Below are 17092 nucleotides of genomic sequence, written 5' to 3'. Positions count from 1 at the left end.
TAGCAGTGTCACCTCCCAACCAGAAGGTCAACAAAGATTAATTTAATCTAAGATTACCATCTGAGTTTAGAAAAACTGGGTTTAAAATTAGCAATCACAAAAAAGAAAAAAGTTCCATTTGCACACAGCAGTTATTGGCTAGCTAGCTAAAAAGTTAGTTAGCCTAGTTTGCCCACTCCATTGATATATTATAATGAACTTAATAGTGTATGCAAAGATGGCATCCATTCAGTCCAATGAGAGTTGCTTGCCAAAAATAGCCAAAAAAGTTTTCTGACTTTCAGATTGAATATGAATAGGCCCACTGAAAATGCACAGTAATGTTTCCACCTGAAAAAAAAAATCAAAAAGACTTGCAACTTGGCTTGGACTTTAACATCAGTGACTTGTGACTTCACTTGGATGTGAACCTTTTCTCAGCAAGTTGACACTTAATTCCCCAGATCCACTGTGTTTGCACCGATCTCGTACCATCCAGTGAAGTTGCAGGAGAAAACAAAGTTCATTCACTTACAAAAACTATGAGGTGGTCAACAAAATACTAATTTGAAGTTGCACACAGCAGTATAAGATGAGGCTCTGTTTTAAAAATTGTATTACATTTACTGAAGAGCACATTATGACTTTAATTAGGACTTGAACCTCAAACTATAGGACTTGGGACTTGTCAGTCTTGACTCAGAACATGAGTGCAGACTTAAGAGTTACTTGACTGGGTCTCACATCTGACTGATTTCTAACAGTCCTATTGCTGGACGCATCATTATAACACACAAGGCTTTGTTGAAAATCTACATAACACATGACAAGTAGAGCTTGATGAGGGAATTCACACCAAACTAGTCAAGCAGAGTCTTTTTTGTGAACTTTTTTTTTTATTTCCATCAGGTCACTGCTGTATAGACTCTTCTGTTGTGTCAGTGTTGCTAACAGTGGAGGTTTTGCTCTGAGTGCTTTTTGATTTGGAGTCTGCAGACTGTGAAGCTGCAGCTGTAGCACTCTTCTCTTTTTGTGACAGTTCCTTTGCTGAAGGTGGTCGGAGGATGCACATGGCCGCTCGACCGTCGCGTATGACTTTCGGCCTGGAAACAAATCCCACCATCACCTCCATCTGTGACACCATCTGCTCCAGAGATGTGTCCTGTGGGAAATAAGAAACACAAATGTTTAAGATTTGATGAATGTGCGTCATTTTTCAGGGAATAAAATGTGTGACAACTGTCCTCCTTATGAGGTGCTTATAGACCCTTTTACAGTTTTTAAACAATCAGCAAGCTGCGTGCACAGTTGGGCAACGAAGTGTAGCAGTTTTGATCGCATCCTCAATTTAATCAGCACATTTAAATATAATAGCCTGCAGCCATAGATGCTGCCGACTGATCTAAAAGTCTAATGAAGAGATCTGATTCTGTCCCATAATGAAGGAGGCATAGAAATCACTTCAGTTTTTGGCCAAATCAAAGTAAAATTCTAGTATCTAGCAGTAAAAATCTGTGTTCTGAGCCGCAATACCAGAGGTATGTTTGCTTGTCTGCTTTTCTGTCTGTTTTTTTTCCCAAATTCTGGACAGGTGAAGGCAGTTAGCCCCGAAGTAAGATGAGCGGGACAGTGCTAGCATTAAGCTAATGTTGACGCAAGCATTGTACCTTTACAACATCGACTCTGGTGCCACCGTTTCCCTTTCAGAGGCTTTGTACTCCAGCCTTGAACTGCAGTGTGTTTTTGGGAGACGTGGGAAAATAAATCCATGACAATGACTCTGAATGTCTTCTGTAGTTAGATATTTATTTTTCCATGTTGAAAACAGCTGTTGTTATGTTGCTAGCCACTCACAGGCAATCTCAAGATGTCTTGGGTTGAATCTGTCGGCCAGTCAGAGGCTGTGTCCCTGTCTTGTGTGTGTGACACCACCGATCCATAGATAGATATTAACAGATCCATGCACTTATCTTAGCATGAGTTTGACACTTAAAAATAAAATTTGTGGTGATGACAGTAATGAGCTCAATCCTGTGATGGGCATCACATGACAGCGATATTGTGGTAATCGTCACAGCCCTATTCAGAGTACGCTATATTTAGAAGATTTTAACTACTTCACAGTACATTGCCCAGCTTCCTGCACCACTACTCTTGCTGCTTCCCCAAACTGAGGGCATGCAGACCACAATCTACTGTAGCTAATCCACTGATTATGGTTAAGTGCTTCATACAACCACATTCTGAACTGTCCCTTTATGTTGCTGACCGTGAAGCCGTCATTTCCTGCCATCCCCCGACTGTCCCTGTATAATAAAGGCAGAAAACGTGAGTGTTCTTCCTCACCAGGTTGACTGCAGGTTCCCCGCGTCCCGATCGCACAGTAAGTCTAACGTGGTGCTTCTTCTCCAGCCAGCTCTCCACTTGTTTCAGCTTGGTGCTGAGGTCATGAGCCGCGATGCCAGATGAAAAGGTGAGCTCTTTCACCTGCACAGGAGCTGTGGAGAGAACATAGTCAGCCCTGTTTTATAAGATGTGTTTTACCTACTGTGGGTAAAACATTTTTACAGTAAGTACATATATTACAGATTTCTCCTTTAACAAGTAAAAACAAAAGATATAAGAAACATCATAATTTAATGAAGTACTAGTAGAAATGTGGTCTTTCTTCCTACCTCACAAATTTTCCTGTAAGCCCCTGGAGGGATCTAAAGTAGGTCCCTGAACATACCTGCTTTTGCTTTCTGCTTCTCCCGCAGTTTCAGCTGCTCTTCGTGAATCTGTTTGCCGCTCATCAGCTGGTAAACGGGAGGATCTTTGTGCTCGCTGAGCAGCACCAATTTCAGACCCTTCTCGTCCATGATTCGGATCACATCTGCACGGTGCATGGTGCCCAGGTTCTCGCCCGTTTCACTTATCACATGTATCTGACGCTCTGGGATCTTACGGCCAACGGCACCGATTGTGGCGGAAGTTCTGGGATCCTGTTTCTTTTTCTTTGGTGCAGGAGTCTCTTCTGTGTTGTCCACGGCAGTGGAGAATGCAGACCACGTCCAGGAGGAAGCAGTGATGTTAGATCTCTCACTGCACATGGTTAATCTTGATGCCGGTGTCCAGTAAGCACGGCTGCCAGCACACACAGCTCTCACTGTGCGGCTTAGCACCCACCTCACACAACCTGCAGACATGTCCTGGACAAAAAAACCAAACAAAAACAGACGGGACAAGTGAGCTGATGTGATCATGTGAAAACAGCATACTTAAGGAGAAGGCCTTTACATTTTATTGTTTATTTTATCACAATCTGAAAACTTTTCATATAAATGTTACATATTTACATGCAAGAGATTTGACATAGCTCCTTTTCTTGCTAAATGTTTACCTTCAAAGTATGAGAGACTTCTGTTTAACTGTATTGCATTTGCATGATATAGTGTGTTTTACACCACATTGTCTTATGGAGTCAACAGGTGTCATAAAAAAGAATAAATCTGTAAAAGAATAATGACATTAATGTGGAAATATAAAGAGGAATGAATAAAAGAAAAAATAAATTAATATCAAAAATGTGGAAATAGGAAGAAAAATAAATAAAATAACAAACATGCAGGCCTAATTAAAAAATCTGGAAATATAAAGAGAATTATTGAAAATGACAAATAAGTTCATTTTAAAAGGTGAAAATATAAAGAGAAATAAATCAAAATGTTTCAGTGTAATCAAATGAAATTTCAATTTCCTGAAACCTTAATGTAAAATGAAATTTGATCAATTAAGAAAAAAAAAACTTGTTTAGAACACACAATGCACAACACAAAGCAACAACAGCCAGTTCATACAGTTGTGAAATAATTTTCCAGTTTCTTCATCACTCCTCCAGGCAAGCCTCCATTTAAAGAAAAAAAAAAAAAAGAGCCAATTAAATTGTTGCACACACCAGTTCACACACACCCCTCACAACACAAAAGAGACGTTTTCCAAACCGTCAGGCTCCACTGTGGTATTCGGGACACACCACTCTTACTTCAGTACTTACTATTGGACGTTTTACACTTATTTATATTTGATTGAGGCTGCACACGTTATTCTGACAAGTGTCTGCTGTTATAACAATGTGGTCGTGACCATTGTAAGCAGACTGTATATGTGCTTCATCAGTGAGCCGAACTGACCAGCAAACCTTAATAATTCATAAAAAAGCACAGCAGCAAATACACTGTGTTGCACCGGGGGTGTAATTAACATGTCAACATTAAATTGTACGGTTTTAGATTTGAGTCTGGTGATGACCAAGAGAGCTGTCTACAGACATCTGCGCGTTTGTTAACGTTATAGGCCAAACGTTGTAGAAATGATGCCGTCTGAATGACTAAACTCTCGCTGTCACTGGCTTTTGGGACAATTTGTCCTAGATATAATAACTTATTTTCCACACAAAGTGAGTCCCTGTGTTGAAAACATTAATGCAGACACATACGACCAAATTAGAGGTAATAAACGCTCATCGCTGCGGATAGTAAAATTTCCACGCGTCTTGTATTTTAGTGCTGTTTACTCACTGCAGATCAATGTCGTTTATTCATGCTCTCTCTGAAGCAGGGTGACTGCGGTTGTCTTCTTCCGTCATCTGCTTCTTCTTTTAATTTCAGTCAGAATAGATGCAACGAAACCGCGATGCTGCCCTCTTCTGGCCAAAGCAGGACACGTCGTTACCACGTTAAAGGGCCAGTTCACCCAAATTAGAAAAAGCCATACCAAATGCTCTCAGTTGCCCCCCCCTTGCCCCGTCACTTGCACAGATCTTAAAATTCTGTCCGTTTGATTTAAAGTGCGTACATCACGACCTAAATGCAATGGTTGTGAGAAGAATTTAACTAGAAGCAATGCAAAAAAACAAACATTTCCCAAAGTACAAAAGCACTCCACAACCCTACAAACACAACATGTTCCTGCAACACTGTGATTGTGACACATCATGGGTGATGTTGTAACAACACCAACATCCACTGTGCCATGCCAGAGGGTTTTTTTCAAAGACCGAGGCAGAAACAGTGCTACCTGAAGCTTGGCGCAGTGGAGAAAGTCTCACTTTTAAATAAAAACCTGTGAACAAAACCTTATGTCCTTTGCTCAAGCATTTCCTAATCATGACCATGGAAGTGCCACTTACATTATATGAAATCTTAAATATCAACCATGAAGGAAAACTGAATGAGCCCAAAAGGCTACCACCAACAATGAAAAAAGTTCATTAATAAACCAACAAACAAAATTATATGTACGCTTCTGTAGCTGGACAACACATTAACAGTTTATTTTTTAGAGTGCCTATTTGCATCCATGTATGAATAGACACATTTTAGCTATAAAGACAATTTCACCATCAGTAGGAGGTCAAAGTGGATGAATGTTAAGCAAAAGGCTTTTCTGTGGGAGAGTCAGGGGTTTCAGTCCTGCTCCAAGAGACTAAGACTTCTGAAGTCTGTGGTACCTGCTATTATTATTTTTAATTTTCGATTATTATTTTCAGTTTCGGTTTGGTGAGGTTTAGGCAACAAAATTACTTTCATACATGTCTTTGGCATGCAGGTATAAATATGCCACCAGGTGTCACTGTTCATGCTGAGAATGAAGGCCGGAAGCTTTAAATCCCTTTAAAAAGAAAGCTTCATAAAGCTTCATCGTTCCTAATCTTTTTTTTAATTGGGATTTATTATTATCCAATATTTCATAAAAAAAAATCAAAGATTAAAGTCCAGAAAATAAATTCAATTTTGTGTTGCAAAACCCTCTTTCTTCTTTTCTCTATAATTAATCCCCTCAAGAACCCCCCCCAAAAAATACATCTTGTGAGTGTGACAGACATTTGTTTGTTGAGTTTGGCCTCTGTCTTTCTGCAAACTGGAAAACTCAGCTGTTCCAGTCAGCTCCATCCACCATCCTGCCCTGTTGTGGGGGTTATTACCGAGCAAAGGGCTGCACAACATACAATATGCAGGAGGAGTTTCCAAAACCCAGCGACACCATTGGCCTCAGCCCCGCAGTGCTGCTGCACAGCCCGCAGGGTGCGAAGAAGGCAGCTCTCAAACCGAAAGTCGATGAGGACAAACGCCTGCAGCAACAGGTCCCGTGTCTGTTCCTGTGGAGAATGACGGATACGGTAAGGATCATGTTTTTAAACGAGTCCGTTTTCATCCAGAACACTTGTTGCATCCTTCAGTCCGCTCTGTCGCTTTGTTCTCGCACACAGTCTGAGCTTTATACGCTTTAAAAGTTAACAGTGACTGTCATTCATTAAATATGTGCAGATAATGACATGGAGACTGGATGAACATGTATTTGATGTGTTTGCTGCCGTCGCTCTTGAGTGTTTGAGTTTATTTATTAAGCTGTAAACAGTCCACACAGAGTGGGGGGGATTAGCTGCAGAAACTTTGGCCTAGTTAGAAACATATTAATGGTATCCCACCTAATAAATAGGCTGCAGGTCATAGTGCAACACAGTATGGAGTCTATTGACTGTGTTGTTATCATGAGTCAGAGATAGTGTGAGTCAGAGTGTGTTGTTTCTGTTCATAATTGAATGAAGACATTCACAAACACCTGGGTCTTTGAACATGATCCCCTATAGACATGTTTGAAGATTTAACAATTCTCTGTTTGTGGCAATAATTTGTGTTTTCCCCCCCAAAAAAAATTAATTAAATTTAGGGGTGTCCCGATCCGATATTGATATCAGATATCGGTCCAATATCAGACAAAAAACGAGTATCGGATTTTATCGGACTGCATCTAAAATCTCCGATATAAGCGCTCCGATAAGCAGTCCGTTTTCCGCTCCAGCACTTCTATCCATAGGTGACTCTGTTTGCTGACTATTGTTCTCTGTTTGAGTAACATCACTTGATCAAGCCTTTTCTAACATTCCACACTACAAAATAAGTAATAAAAGTATGTATGGTGATGATGATATCGTATTGGATCAATATCGTATTGGCCAATACTCAAGGCTGCAATGTCGGTATCGTATCGAAAGTGAAAAAGTTATATCGGGACATCCCTAATCCAACATTTTTTTAAATCAAATATTGCAATAAAAATGTCTCAATACTGCACCACAGTGTGACCGTATATAATGTGATATTACATGGTTATTTTATTATTTTGTCACACTTTGTCACAAACCCCTGCTTCTTTGTACAGGACATGTGTTAAAGGGCAATTCTGAAGGTTAATTTATAAATATCAGTCACGCATAATTCCAAAAATAATTGTACCATACTATTAAACAACAAATTAAATGTAAGTTCAGTTAACTACAGTTAATAAGAAATCTTTGTTTTTGCAATACAGCTGAAAGCACAGGGAAGGAAATGAAAAGGAAAGCCAAAGAAGAGCCACAACGTCCTGCCAGTATTGAGCTGACAGTGACTTTAAAAAATGTTGTTATGTGCTACAGGTTTGAAGAAATACGAACGTCCCACAGTGTATTTTATTTTCACTTTCTCTTTCTTCCCTGTCACATATCAGAGTAACACCCTGTTGTAGATCAGCTGTGTTTCTATTCAGTTCCAGTCTTTTAAAGGTGTCACATATCAAACTTTGATGTCTTAGATATGAGCACAACTTCTTCCTCCAGTACAGGGATTCAGGCAGAGCAGGCCTGGAAGATGAGGGGGAGTTTGTGGATTTATTGGAGGAGAGGAGGCGCAGCAGTGATCTTGGATTTGCCCTCAGGACCTTCAACCCCCAACAGCTACAAAATATGCAACCCTGCTCCGCGGCTGAACTCAACAAAGCCGTGCTGGAGTCCCAGTATCTGCGCTACATGGCCAAAGAGGTGGGACAGTGGGATTTAAAAAAACAGATGTAACATAAAAGTTTCATATTGTTGCGTCTATCTATGGAGTCAGTCCTTTCTCCTGCTTTCCTCCTCAGATCGCCGTGGAGACGGGGTTATCGATGGAGGAAGTGAGAGAGGAGGCTTGTGGGATTTTGGAGGAAATGTCTCAAAACCTGCAGCTGGGGTTTATCAGGCTGATGGCCTACATGCTCAGCAAGGTGTTCAAGAGACTCTTCACCGGTGTCTTTGTCAACATGGAGGGACTCAACACGGTCAGGACCAAAATGCTAATCAATACTGTCTTCTGATCTGAACAGCAGCACATTACAACGATACAGCCAGCTATTTTGATAATCAGTTAATGGTGTCAATCATTTTTTAAAGACAAAACGTGAAACATTTGCTGGTTCCAGCTTCTTAAATGTGAAGATTTCCTGCTTTTCTGTTATTTATGACAGTAAACGAAGAGTCTTTGGGTTCTGGACTGTCAGTTGGACAAAACAAGCAATTTGAAGGCGTCATGTTGGGCTCTGGAAAATTGTGATGGGCATTTTTTCAGTTAATTGTTTTAAAGTTTTAAAGATGTATTTTCCTTCCTAGCTGTATTTTTTAGTACAGTACAGCCACCTGTTTCAAGTCTTTGTGCTAAGATAAGGTAACTTCTATCTATCTTCTCATCTAACTCTGAAAAAGAAAATGATCTTCTGCCAAATTTAACCATGTCTTTCTGACAATAAAACAGTGAGAAGCTAATCGTAACAAAGAAATGTTTCAGGGCATTTAAATGTGTCTAAATGATTGGAATAATGGTATGTTGTCTTTTTTGAGAAATCTGCTCTAAGGATTATGAAGACTGACATTAAAGATCATTCAGATGTTTTTTCCTAGCAAGCGTTGCTACTCAGACTACTCTGTTTTCTCACATTTTTCTGCCACCTTGCAGCTCCAACAAGTCATTCAGGAGACTCCTGTGATCCTGATGCCCAATCACAGGAGTTATATCGACTTCTTGGCGATCTCCTACATCCTGTTCACCTACGACATCCCAGTACCTGTTATTGCTGCAGGAATTCGCAAGTATCTATTTGAGTTAAAACAACATAATATAGTCATATTACAACATCTATAGTGACTTCTTTCTTTGCTCACTTCTCTTTCTCCCTCTATTTATTTCCTCTCGTCTCCACTGTGAAGCTCTTGCAGGGATGAAGATGGTCGGTGAGATACTGCGGCGCTCTGGAGCTTTCTTTATCCGACGTGCCATTGGCTCTGACAAACTGTACTGGGCGGTGCTGTCAGAGTATGTCAAAACCATTGTCAGGGTAAGACCTAATAATCTGCTACATCAGGCCGTTGGGAAATAACTTCAGCTTGGTTCCCTCAATCCATATTTGTCAAGCTATTTGGTATTTAAAGAGGGTTTCCAACAATTTCATGTGTTTTCTGTAGAGAGGAGTTGCTCCCGTGGAGTTTTATGTTGAAGGCCTGCGGAGTCGCACCCTGAAGTCTCTGATACCCAAGTTAGGTAAGTGTCAGGCTGGTAGACTGATGATGTCTGTGTCCCAGGTGAGGCAGTATTTATTATTTTGGGGCACTGGGGCATTTGCTGCTTGAAGCTCAAGAGAGACCTTACAGTTGAGAATGGTGGTCTTTTCTCCGCCTTTGTTCCCCTGTACCAGTCCGTCTTCATCTTCTTTTTCTTCTCCTTTGTCTTCGTCATCGTCTTCCATGTCTGCATCTTCTTCTTCGTCTTCATTTTCATCTTTTCCTTTATTTTCTTTATCTTCATCTTCTCCATCTTCTTCGTCTTCCTCCTTCATTCCTCCTCCTTGTGCATGCCAAAAGTTATATTCTGAGTAAGAGCCTTATTGGCTCACTTTATTTAGGGTCCATGTAAACAGTTGAGTTGGAATCACGAATCTGAATTATTTCAATTTGATTAAAGAAATATTGTCCTTGTAAGTGAATCTGTTGTGTGTGGGAGTAGAATATTCTACATACTCTACAGTATCTGTATGTGTCTGCAGGTATGATGCACATGGTGCTGGAGCCCTACTTTAAAGGTGAGGTGTATGACATCACATTGGTTCCCATCAGTATCAGCTACGACCGAGTGCTGGAGGAATCACTGCTAGCCCACGAGTTACTGGGTGTCCCCAAGCCAAAAGAAAGCACCATGGTATGTCCTGGTCCCATTATTCCCCCATCACTCCTGCCTTTCTCTGAATCCTTACCAACATGTAATGTTATGTGTTAAAGGGATAGTTTGAAGTATTTGCTGTGGCTTTATATGAGGTACTTACAGATACTCAGTGTGTTACCCACAATAGAAGTCAACAGAAGCACAGAGGAGTACCAGCACGGAAGTTAAGTGACGTACTGCTGTTGACAGCTTGTATTTTAGCCACTTACAAAAAGATCCACCTAAAAAATCAATATCAGTTCAAGTGTACACTATATTTGGAATATTTTCACCACTTTACTTTGCCATCAGACAACCTTTCTGATGGAAATCCCTGTTATATAAGTCAAATATTGCTCTCTCCAAACCAACCAAACTCCATACATGAAACCAGTAATTTTACCTCATAGAGCTCAGGAATCGCTGGTCTACTGCTGCCTCTATCGGTTCATTTGTCTGTGTTATTGTGTGATGTTGATGTTTTAAAATGGTAGTTAGGGTACACCAAAGTCACACTATAACACGAAAAAATAAAAAGATTTATGAAGTGGTAGATCAGCACCTCCTGTGTTCTGCGAGGTCAAATTACTGATTTGCCTGTGGAGTTTGGTTAGTTTGGAGAGAGAAATATTTAGCTTGTATTTTCCCATCAGAAAAGGCTCTCTGTGGGCAAAGTAAAGTGGTGAAAATATTCTAGTAGACCTTTTTTTAAGCTCACATCAAATAATCCAAACTATCACTTTAAAGATGTAAAGAATCGTAAAGAAATGCATTTCATCAGTGTGTTGTAATTGCAAACAATGCATTTTTGTCTTTAATCTCACCACCTCATTAGTGCAGGTTCTTGAGTGAATAAAGCTGATTATTTCTGGCCTGTGCTTCACTCCCAGCTTTGCTCTTTCTCTGCAGGGTCTGCTGAAGGCGAGCAAAGTGCTCCAGGAAGATTACGGCAGCATGCATGTGAACTTTGGGCGTCCCATGTCAGTCCGACATCTGTGTCAGGGAAAGATAAACCGCTGCCAATACAACCTCATACCAAGGTAGCAAACATTTAGAATATCTGCACAGGATATTAAAAAGTTAGTGTAAACTGTCCATATTTCCAAATGTACTGCGAAAGGGCAAGACCTCAGTGTACTGAATAATAGCTTCAGACCTGTAGTCATCTGTTGTCCTTTCTTGGTCTGTGTCCCTCCATTCCTCTTCTCTCTGATTATATCTGTTCACAGAGATCTCCCTCAGAAACCCAGTGCAGAGGCCCAGGCCTGCGTGAGCTGGCTGGCTCATCTGATGGTCCGAGTCCAAGAGGAGGGCTCTGTGATCAGCCCCTGGTCTCTGATGGCCTGCCTGTTGCTCCAGGCTCCGACCACGGTCTTATCAAAGGAGGGTCTGCCGTGGCATCAGCTCACAGAGAAAACACTCTGGCTCAGGAAACTGGCGCTGGATTTTGGGGCTCGCCTCAACTGGCCTGGTGAGTGAGAAGATGGATGGATTTTAAATATTTGCTGTAAATATTGTATCTTTTCTAAAAAAAATCAATTCAGTATGAGTGCAGCTGCATCAAGCTCAAGCACATGATTGAGATTTAAGTGCTCTCATTTCAATGGGCCGTTTGATGAGGCTTGTTTTCAGTTCCATTGAATGACCAGCAGGTGGCATTTATATGTTGCATTATACAGTAAGTGAACCAGACAAAATAAATGCAGAGATTATACTTGAGAGTGGTGGAAGAAGTATGTAGACTGAAGTGAAAGTACTAATACTACATTGTAAAATGTAAAAGTCCTGCATATAAAATATTACTCAAGTAAAAGTATGAAAGTATGAGCAGGAAAATTAAAGGTTAAAGTAATCAATTCAAAAACTGTCCTCGCTGATTGCTACACTATTATATAATAGATTACTATGATTCATACATTAATGTTAAAACAGGATTTTACTGTTGTAACTGGTTGAGGTGGAGCTCCTTTTTAACTTTTATAACTATATAGAACTGCAACTAATGATTATATTAATTATGGATTCATCTGCTGACTGTGGTTGTTTTGTCCAACCAAGAGTACATACCTCAAATGTAAAATGATTGAGATTACACTGTTTAAAAAAAGAAAGAAGAAAAGTTGAGAAAAGTAAAGCAACCAGCTGCACTCAAGCAAGGACTAATTTGTCATGTCAACTTAGGTTCAGAAGTTCACTCAAAGTGTTATCGTACATTTGTCAAACTTAATAGTACTATTCAGCTCTACTTATGTACTAAGTTATTAAAATTATCCAAATAGTTGGCGATTACTTTTCTGTCTTTCAGCTAATTTATTAAATGACTAATCGTTTCAGCTATGCTTGTATATACTGTTGGGTAGGTTAATTAATAGCAAAGCATTGTATTTTCTACACTATTTGTATGTTTATGATGTAAAACTCAGAATTTTGATTTTGTTTGTACTTAAGTACAGTACTTAGTTACGTTCTGTCAGAGTGTTTTCCCCTCCGTCTGAGTCTGTCAGCGTCTCACGTTGGGACACTAAGGGCTCCTTCGACCCGGTCTGAGGTAGATCAGACAGATTAGATGAATGTGAGTTGGCACAAGCGTTCAGATTCACTTAGGAGATGTTCAGTGGATTAATGCACTTTAAGTAACTTATCCTAAGAAGACCCCCTGAACTGTCTCACATCTCCGGTCTTGTGTGTGTCAGTAAACACACAAGTACAAATACATTAAAAACTATGAACAATGATAATGTGCAAACTGTTTCCTGCAGAACAAGTCCCTGACTTGGATGTGATGTCATCCAACGCCGCCATTCATCGCTCCGCAGTGCAGCGTAAAGCAGGACGCATCTACCTGGTCCAGGAGGAAGAGCCTGCAAGGAAGCATCCAATCAGCCCAGAGGAGGGTGTGATCAGGACGGCGGCGGCGGTGCTGATGCTGGCTTCCTACAGGAATCAGTCCGTGCACGTTTTCGTGCGTCCTGCCATGCTCGCAACAGCCATGCACGTCACACGAAGCACACGGAGGGGTGAGGGTTAGACGCAACATATTTCTCAGCTCTTAAAGGAAGAATCTGTTGTTCTCTTGTTTCATTGTGATCCACCGTTCCATTCACAGAGGAGCTCTTCGCCTTCTTCTGCTTCCTACAGGATGTCCTCGCCAACGAATTCATCTTCATTCCTGGAAAGTCGTCTCAGGTAACGACCGTCCTCCAGGTGTCTCAGGACAAAGGATTATTGTCCTGCTGAACCTGTGTAAGAAGTATTGGTAATAAACATGATCACAGCTCTGCTTCTGACATATTGAAGTCATCAGCATCAGTTTGTTGTTGTGTTTATCTGTCTGTTGATATCAGTCTTTCCATCACTCAGGACTTTGAGGAGGCGAGCTTCCTCCTGAAGAAATGTGGAGCAGTCTACATCAGTCAGCAGGAGGTGACAGTGTTAGACGGAGGGCTGGAAGTGCTGTCCTTCCTGCAGGCACTTCTACAACCCTTCATAGACTCTTATCAGGTCCTTTGACTTTTGCCTCCACTGATTGTGATAACACAACATGTGCTCAGACGAGATTCAGTTTTATTTCAGCAGGCTCAGTCAGAACTACAGTCCACATTTTCTCTTTCTTTTTTTTTTCCACAAATACGTTTATTAGATTTTAATTTTAAGTTTTTGATTTGTAGCTTCCTTTGAATCCAAAACATTTCAGTGACACTTATTAAGTAATTAAAGCTACTAGGAAGGAGCTTTCATATTTTGTTGATTTTTAGAGGCCCTTGTGGACAAAAGTTGTACTTTTTGCTGCCAAAATACAAAATACAGCTTGAAAAATATAAACATTGAAATAAAAATCCTTTTGCTTCATGTTAACTGGCATATGTACTGGTCACTTTGCCTGTGAAAATGTGAACACAGACTCTTTGCTCGGAGAATGCGACCTGGTGGCCGATATTAAATACAGCTATATAGAAACAGATAATTTTCTCACTGATGGTATTATTTGCTTATATACGTCATATAGAGACATCAGCAATAAATTTAGACTTTTTCATAGACAGTTAAAAACTCCTTGTAGTAGCTTTAAATCAAATCCCCATTAGACACAACACCATTAGAAAAGACAGTTCATCAGTGAAAGGAGTTAACAACCAAACTGAGCCTGAGTATATTTATATTTGAGTATTTCAGATACATTTAAATGTGGCAAATTCATTACATTAAGCTCTAACTACAATGACAGTGTTTAATTTTAAATATTAAAAACAGGAGGTTTATGTTCTTCTCTTCGGTGTGTTTTTATGTCCAGGTTGTGTTCAGGTACCTCTGTGAAGACGGAGTTCATGTGATCTCTGAGAAACAGTTCCTACCTGCTGTGCGAAACTTGGCCACAAACCTCATCCTCTCAGGTAAAACAGAAAAGACCTCTGACGGCTAGAATCACCTCCAACTTTGTTAAACTCTTATCAGCAAATCCATCCAAGAACTCTTCAAGGGTTCATCAAGGGTTCTTTATACCATAATATAAAGGGGTTCTCTGTAGAAGTAAAACCCTTTGAATATAAAAAGGCTCTTGATAGAACCTCTTGGTGGGCTCTAAGTAACATCCTTGGAATATAAAAAGGTTCTCAGTAGAATCCCCTGAATTTGTTCTAGATAATGGAATATAAAAAGGTTCTCAGTAGATCACCGTTGGTGAGTTCTAGATTAAACCCATGGACTATAAAAAGGTTCTTGGCAGGACCCCCTTAGTGGTTCTAGTTAAAAGCCTTGAAATATAAAAAGGTTCTCTGTAGAACCTTCTTGGTGGGTTCTAGATAAAAGCCTTGGAGTATAAAAGGTTCTCAGTAGAATCACCCAGAACCCCAGAGAGGGTTCTAAATGGAACTGTTACACCATACAAATGTTCTCAGTAGAACATCTCACAAAGGGTTCTGGGGTGAATCTTTCACACATTGTTCTAAGTATAACCCTTTATTTTGTGTCCTTGGTAGAACTCTCTGAAATGGTTCCAAGTGGAACCTTTATAATGGGTTCTACCAGGAGCCAGAAATGGTTCTCCTATGAGGACAAGCCATAGAACCCTTTAGGGATCCAGATAGCACCTTTATTTCTAAGAGTGTATTGTCAGTTTCTGCCATTTGCCTGAAAAATAAAGCAACAAGAGAAAAAACAACGGAAAAGCTCAAATTAAAAAGAAATAGTTTTATCTAATTTGACATGCTTATTTAAAGTGCACACACACACACACACACACACACACACACACACACACACACACACACACACACACACACTCATATCTCCTCTCAGCAGAATGAAAAGAAATGATGTTATACCAGAGATGTTCTGAGTGTTTGAATGTGTTGCATAACGAATGAATACAATTTGTTTAATTTACTGTAAGTTTTGATGTATTTGAAAACCAGCACAGTCCATGGTAAACCAGCCCAAATCAAACCAGGTAAACTGCACAATGGGCAGAAAACCTCCCCAATCTGACAGAAATTATTATAACAAATAAAATGTGTTACAGGTGAACTTCACACCTATGAAACCCTCTCATCTGACACGCAGAAAAACGTTTTGTCAGCTCTGTGGAGGCTGGAGACTGTGACAAAGTTGAGGGCGTGAGTAACGAGATTAGTCCCTACAAATCTGTTTGGTTTTAAGCTCATTTTCTGTGGTGCTTGATAATCTGTCTGTATTTCGGATGCCAGCGTTACACTTGTCAAGTTTCTCTATCTGTTTCCTCCTCACAGGGCTGAGCAGAACGAGTACAGAGTAAACAAAGCAGCTGTCAGAAGAATCGGAGACATCCTCTGTAAGTTGTGTCGGAGATAAAGCAGTTTTATATCTGTTATTGTTCAGCAGATTGAAACTTTGATCTGAGTTATCTTGCTGCCTTTAAAATACTCTGACGTTGATTTAAATGTCCTCACCGTGTGTTTGAGATTTTGTTTTTGCCCTTGCAAACAAATCCTGAGGGATTGTTTCTGTTTCCTCTCACTGTAGCTGGGGAAATCCCTCCCCAGATGCTCCAGACGACACCTGACGCAAGACTTTAGTCTCCATTGGAACAGATCCATCTTCAGTATCAGCTCACAGTCCTGTTTACCCCTTCATGACCCCCCTCCCTTCTTTCCCCGCTTCACTTCCTCTCCCGTCTTGTGCCTTTCTGCAGCTATCAGGCAAATTGCTGCACCTTTAATTCTGCACTCAGACAAAATACTTTCTATCCTGGATGCCAGTGGCCAAACTTAACCTGGCAGAGTTCCACTTTTTGCTACCTCCTCCTTTCAGCGTTCTTGCTCTCATCCCTTACAGATCTGATAGGGCTAAGTTAAAACCACAAAGACCTACTGTGGGGACCCAAAGGTGACAGTATTGCTGATTTTGTTTGATGGCAGTAATCAGAACTAGCTGATGATGAAAGACGTACGTATGACTGATGCAAAAGTGACTCCTGTAGATTAAGATACTGAACCATAAGGGTTGCACCAACAAGGATTCATTTTTAAACTCAAATAATGGCTAAATAATAATGGTCATGGTTAAACTTTAAATTGCACCAAACTTTTAAACTATCTTAAGTACTCAATTTAGCTTTTCCTCTAAACCTAGATTAAATTTAATTCAGTTTCATCAAAACTTTAAACTGAAAATAAAAATGATTGTCTTTTTGAGATGGATTTAGTAAAAGTTCCTAGAAGAACATGAAGGACCCAGCAGACTCAACCGTACTTGCCAGCCCTCCCAGGAGACTTTGTTTTTCATTGTCTTCTCAGATTTTCTCACCTCTGCCCCTTTTCATTATCACAACGCGTTTCTGGCACTGTACAGCATGTGCAGGCCCTACAACTCCAAAAATCTGCCAAATGTTCCTGCCATGCATGTGATGTGGCAAAGAGCTGGTTGCGTCTGCTGTATCCAGTACTTAAAATACTCAAGCAAATGAGATTACAGACATCACGAAAGGAAGAATTTCTGGTTCTTACAGAAAGTTTTCAGAGCAGCCTAACTACCATACAATTAGAAACTAAATTTGTAAACATTTGTAAAATATCAATTTTCTGTCGTATTGTAATCCATTTTGAAATTGAACC

At 40.2% G+C, this 17092-nt stretch overlaps 2 protein-coding genes across 2 annotated transcripts; one reads left to right on the top strand and one right to left on the bottom strand.

Annotated features, from left to right (window-relative positions):
• Nucleotides 1-853: 853 nt before the first annotated feature.
• mtif3 (mitochondrial translational initiation factor 3) lies at nt 854-4702 on the bottom strand. Its single transcript, XM_084737476.1, has 4 exons — nt 4539-4702; nt 2711-3170; nt 2326-2477; nt 854-1141 (listed from the first exon to the last, which is right to left on the bottom strand). Exons 2-4 carry the CDS (start codon nt 3165-3167, stop codon nt 890-892), a joined length of 861 nt encoding a protein of 286 aa, XP_084593602.1. The 5' UTR covers nt 3168-3170; nt 4539-4702; the 3' UTR covers nt 854-889.
• A 1113-nt stretch (nt 4703-5815) lies between these two features.
• LOC146314341 (dihydroxyacetone phosphate acyltransferase-like) lies at nt 5816-16793 on the top strand. Its single transcript, XM_084737834.1, has 16 exons — nt 5816-6139; nt 7619-7819; nt 7918-8094; nt 8766-8895; nt 9017-9144; nt 9272-9347; nt 9850-10001; nt 10914-11044; nt 11234-11475; nt 12764-13021; nt 13111-13190; nt 13365-13505; nt 14296-14395; nt 15523-15616; nt 15749-15810; nt 16002-16793. The coding sequence occupies exons 1-16, from the start codon at nt 5972-5974 to the stop codon at nt 16052-16054; spliced, it is 2193 nt and encodes a 730-aa protein (XP_084593960.1). The 5' UTR covers nt 5816-5971; the 3' UTR covers nt 16055-16793.
• The last annotated feature ends 299 nt before the right edge of the window (nt 16794-17092 follow it).

This window comes from Lutjanus erythropterus, chromosome 15 (assembly GCF_056507025.1).
Source record: "Lutjanus erythropterus isolate fLutEry1 chromosome 15, fLutEry1.hap2, whole genome shotgun sequence".
Classification (NCBI taxonomy): domain Eukaryota; kingdom Metazoa; phylum Chordata; class Actinopteri; order Lutjaniformes; family Lutjanidae; genus Lutjanus; species Lutjanus erythropterus.
Note: the sequence above shows the minus strand (reverse complement) of the source record. Positions and strands in the feature narration are given on the sequence as shown.

Excerpts from the sequence above, each read along its gene's own strand:
- mtif3 (XM_084737476.1), bottom strand. The coding sequence starts at position 3,167 with ATGTCTGCAGGTTGTGTGAGGTGGGTGCTAAGCCGCACAGTGAGAGCT. Across the intron at positions 2,478-2,710 it reads GAAGCAGAAAGCAAAAGCAG|CTCCTGTGCAGGTGAAAGAG; the intron begins GTATGTTCAGGG and ends TTCTCTCCACAG. Across the intron at positions 1,142-2,325 it reads GGGAACCTGCAGTCAACCTG|GACACATCTCTGGAGCAGAT; the intron begins GTGAGGAAGAAC and ends TATTTCCCACAG.
- LOC146314341 (XM_084737834.1), top strand. The coding sequence starts at position 5,972 with ATGCAGGAGGAGTTTCCAAAACCCAGCGACACCATTGGCCTCAGCCCC. Across the intron at positions 6,140-7,618 it reads TGTGGAGAATGACGGATACG|TACAGGGATTCAGGCAGAGC; the intron begins GTAAGGATCATG and ends TTCTTCCTCCAG. Across the intron at positions 8,095-8,765 it reads ACATGGAGGGACTCAACACG|CTCCAACAAGTCATTCAGGA; the intron begins GTCAGGACCAAA and ends GCCACCTTGCAG.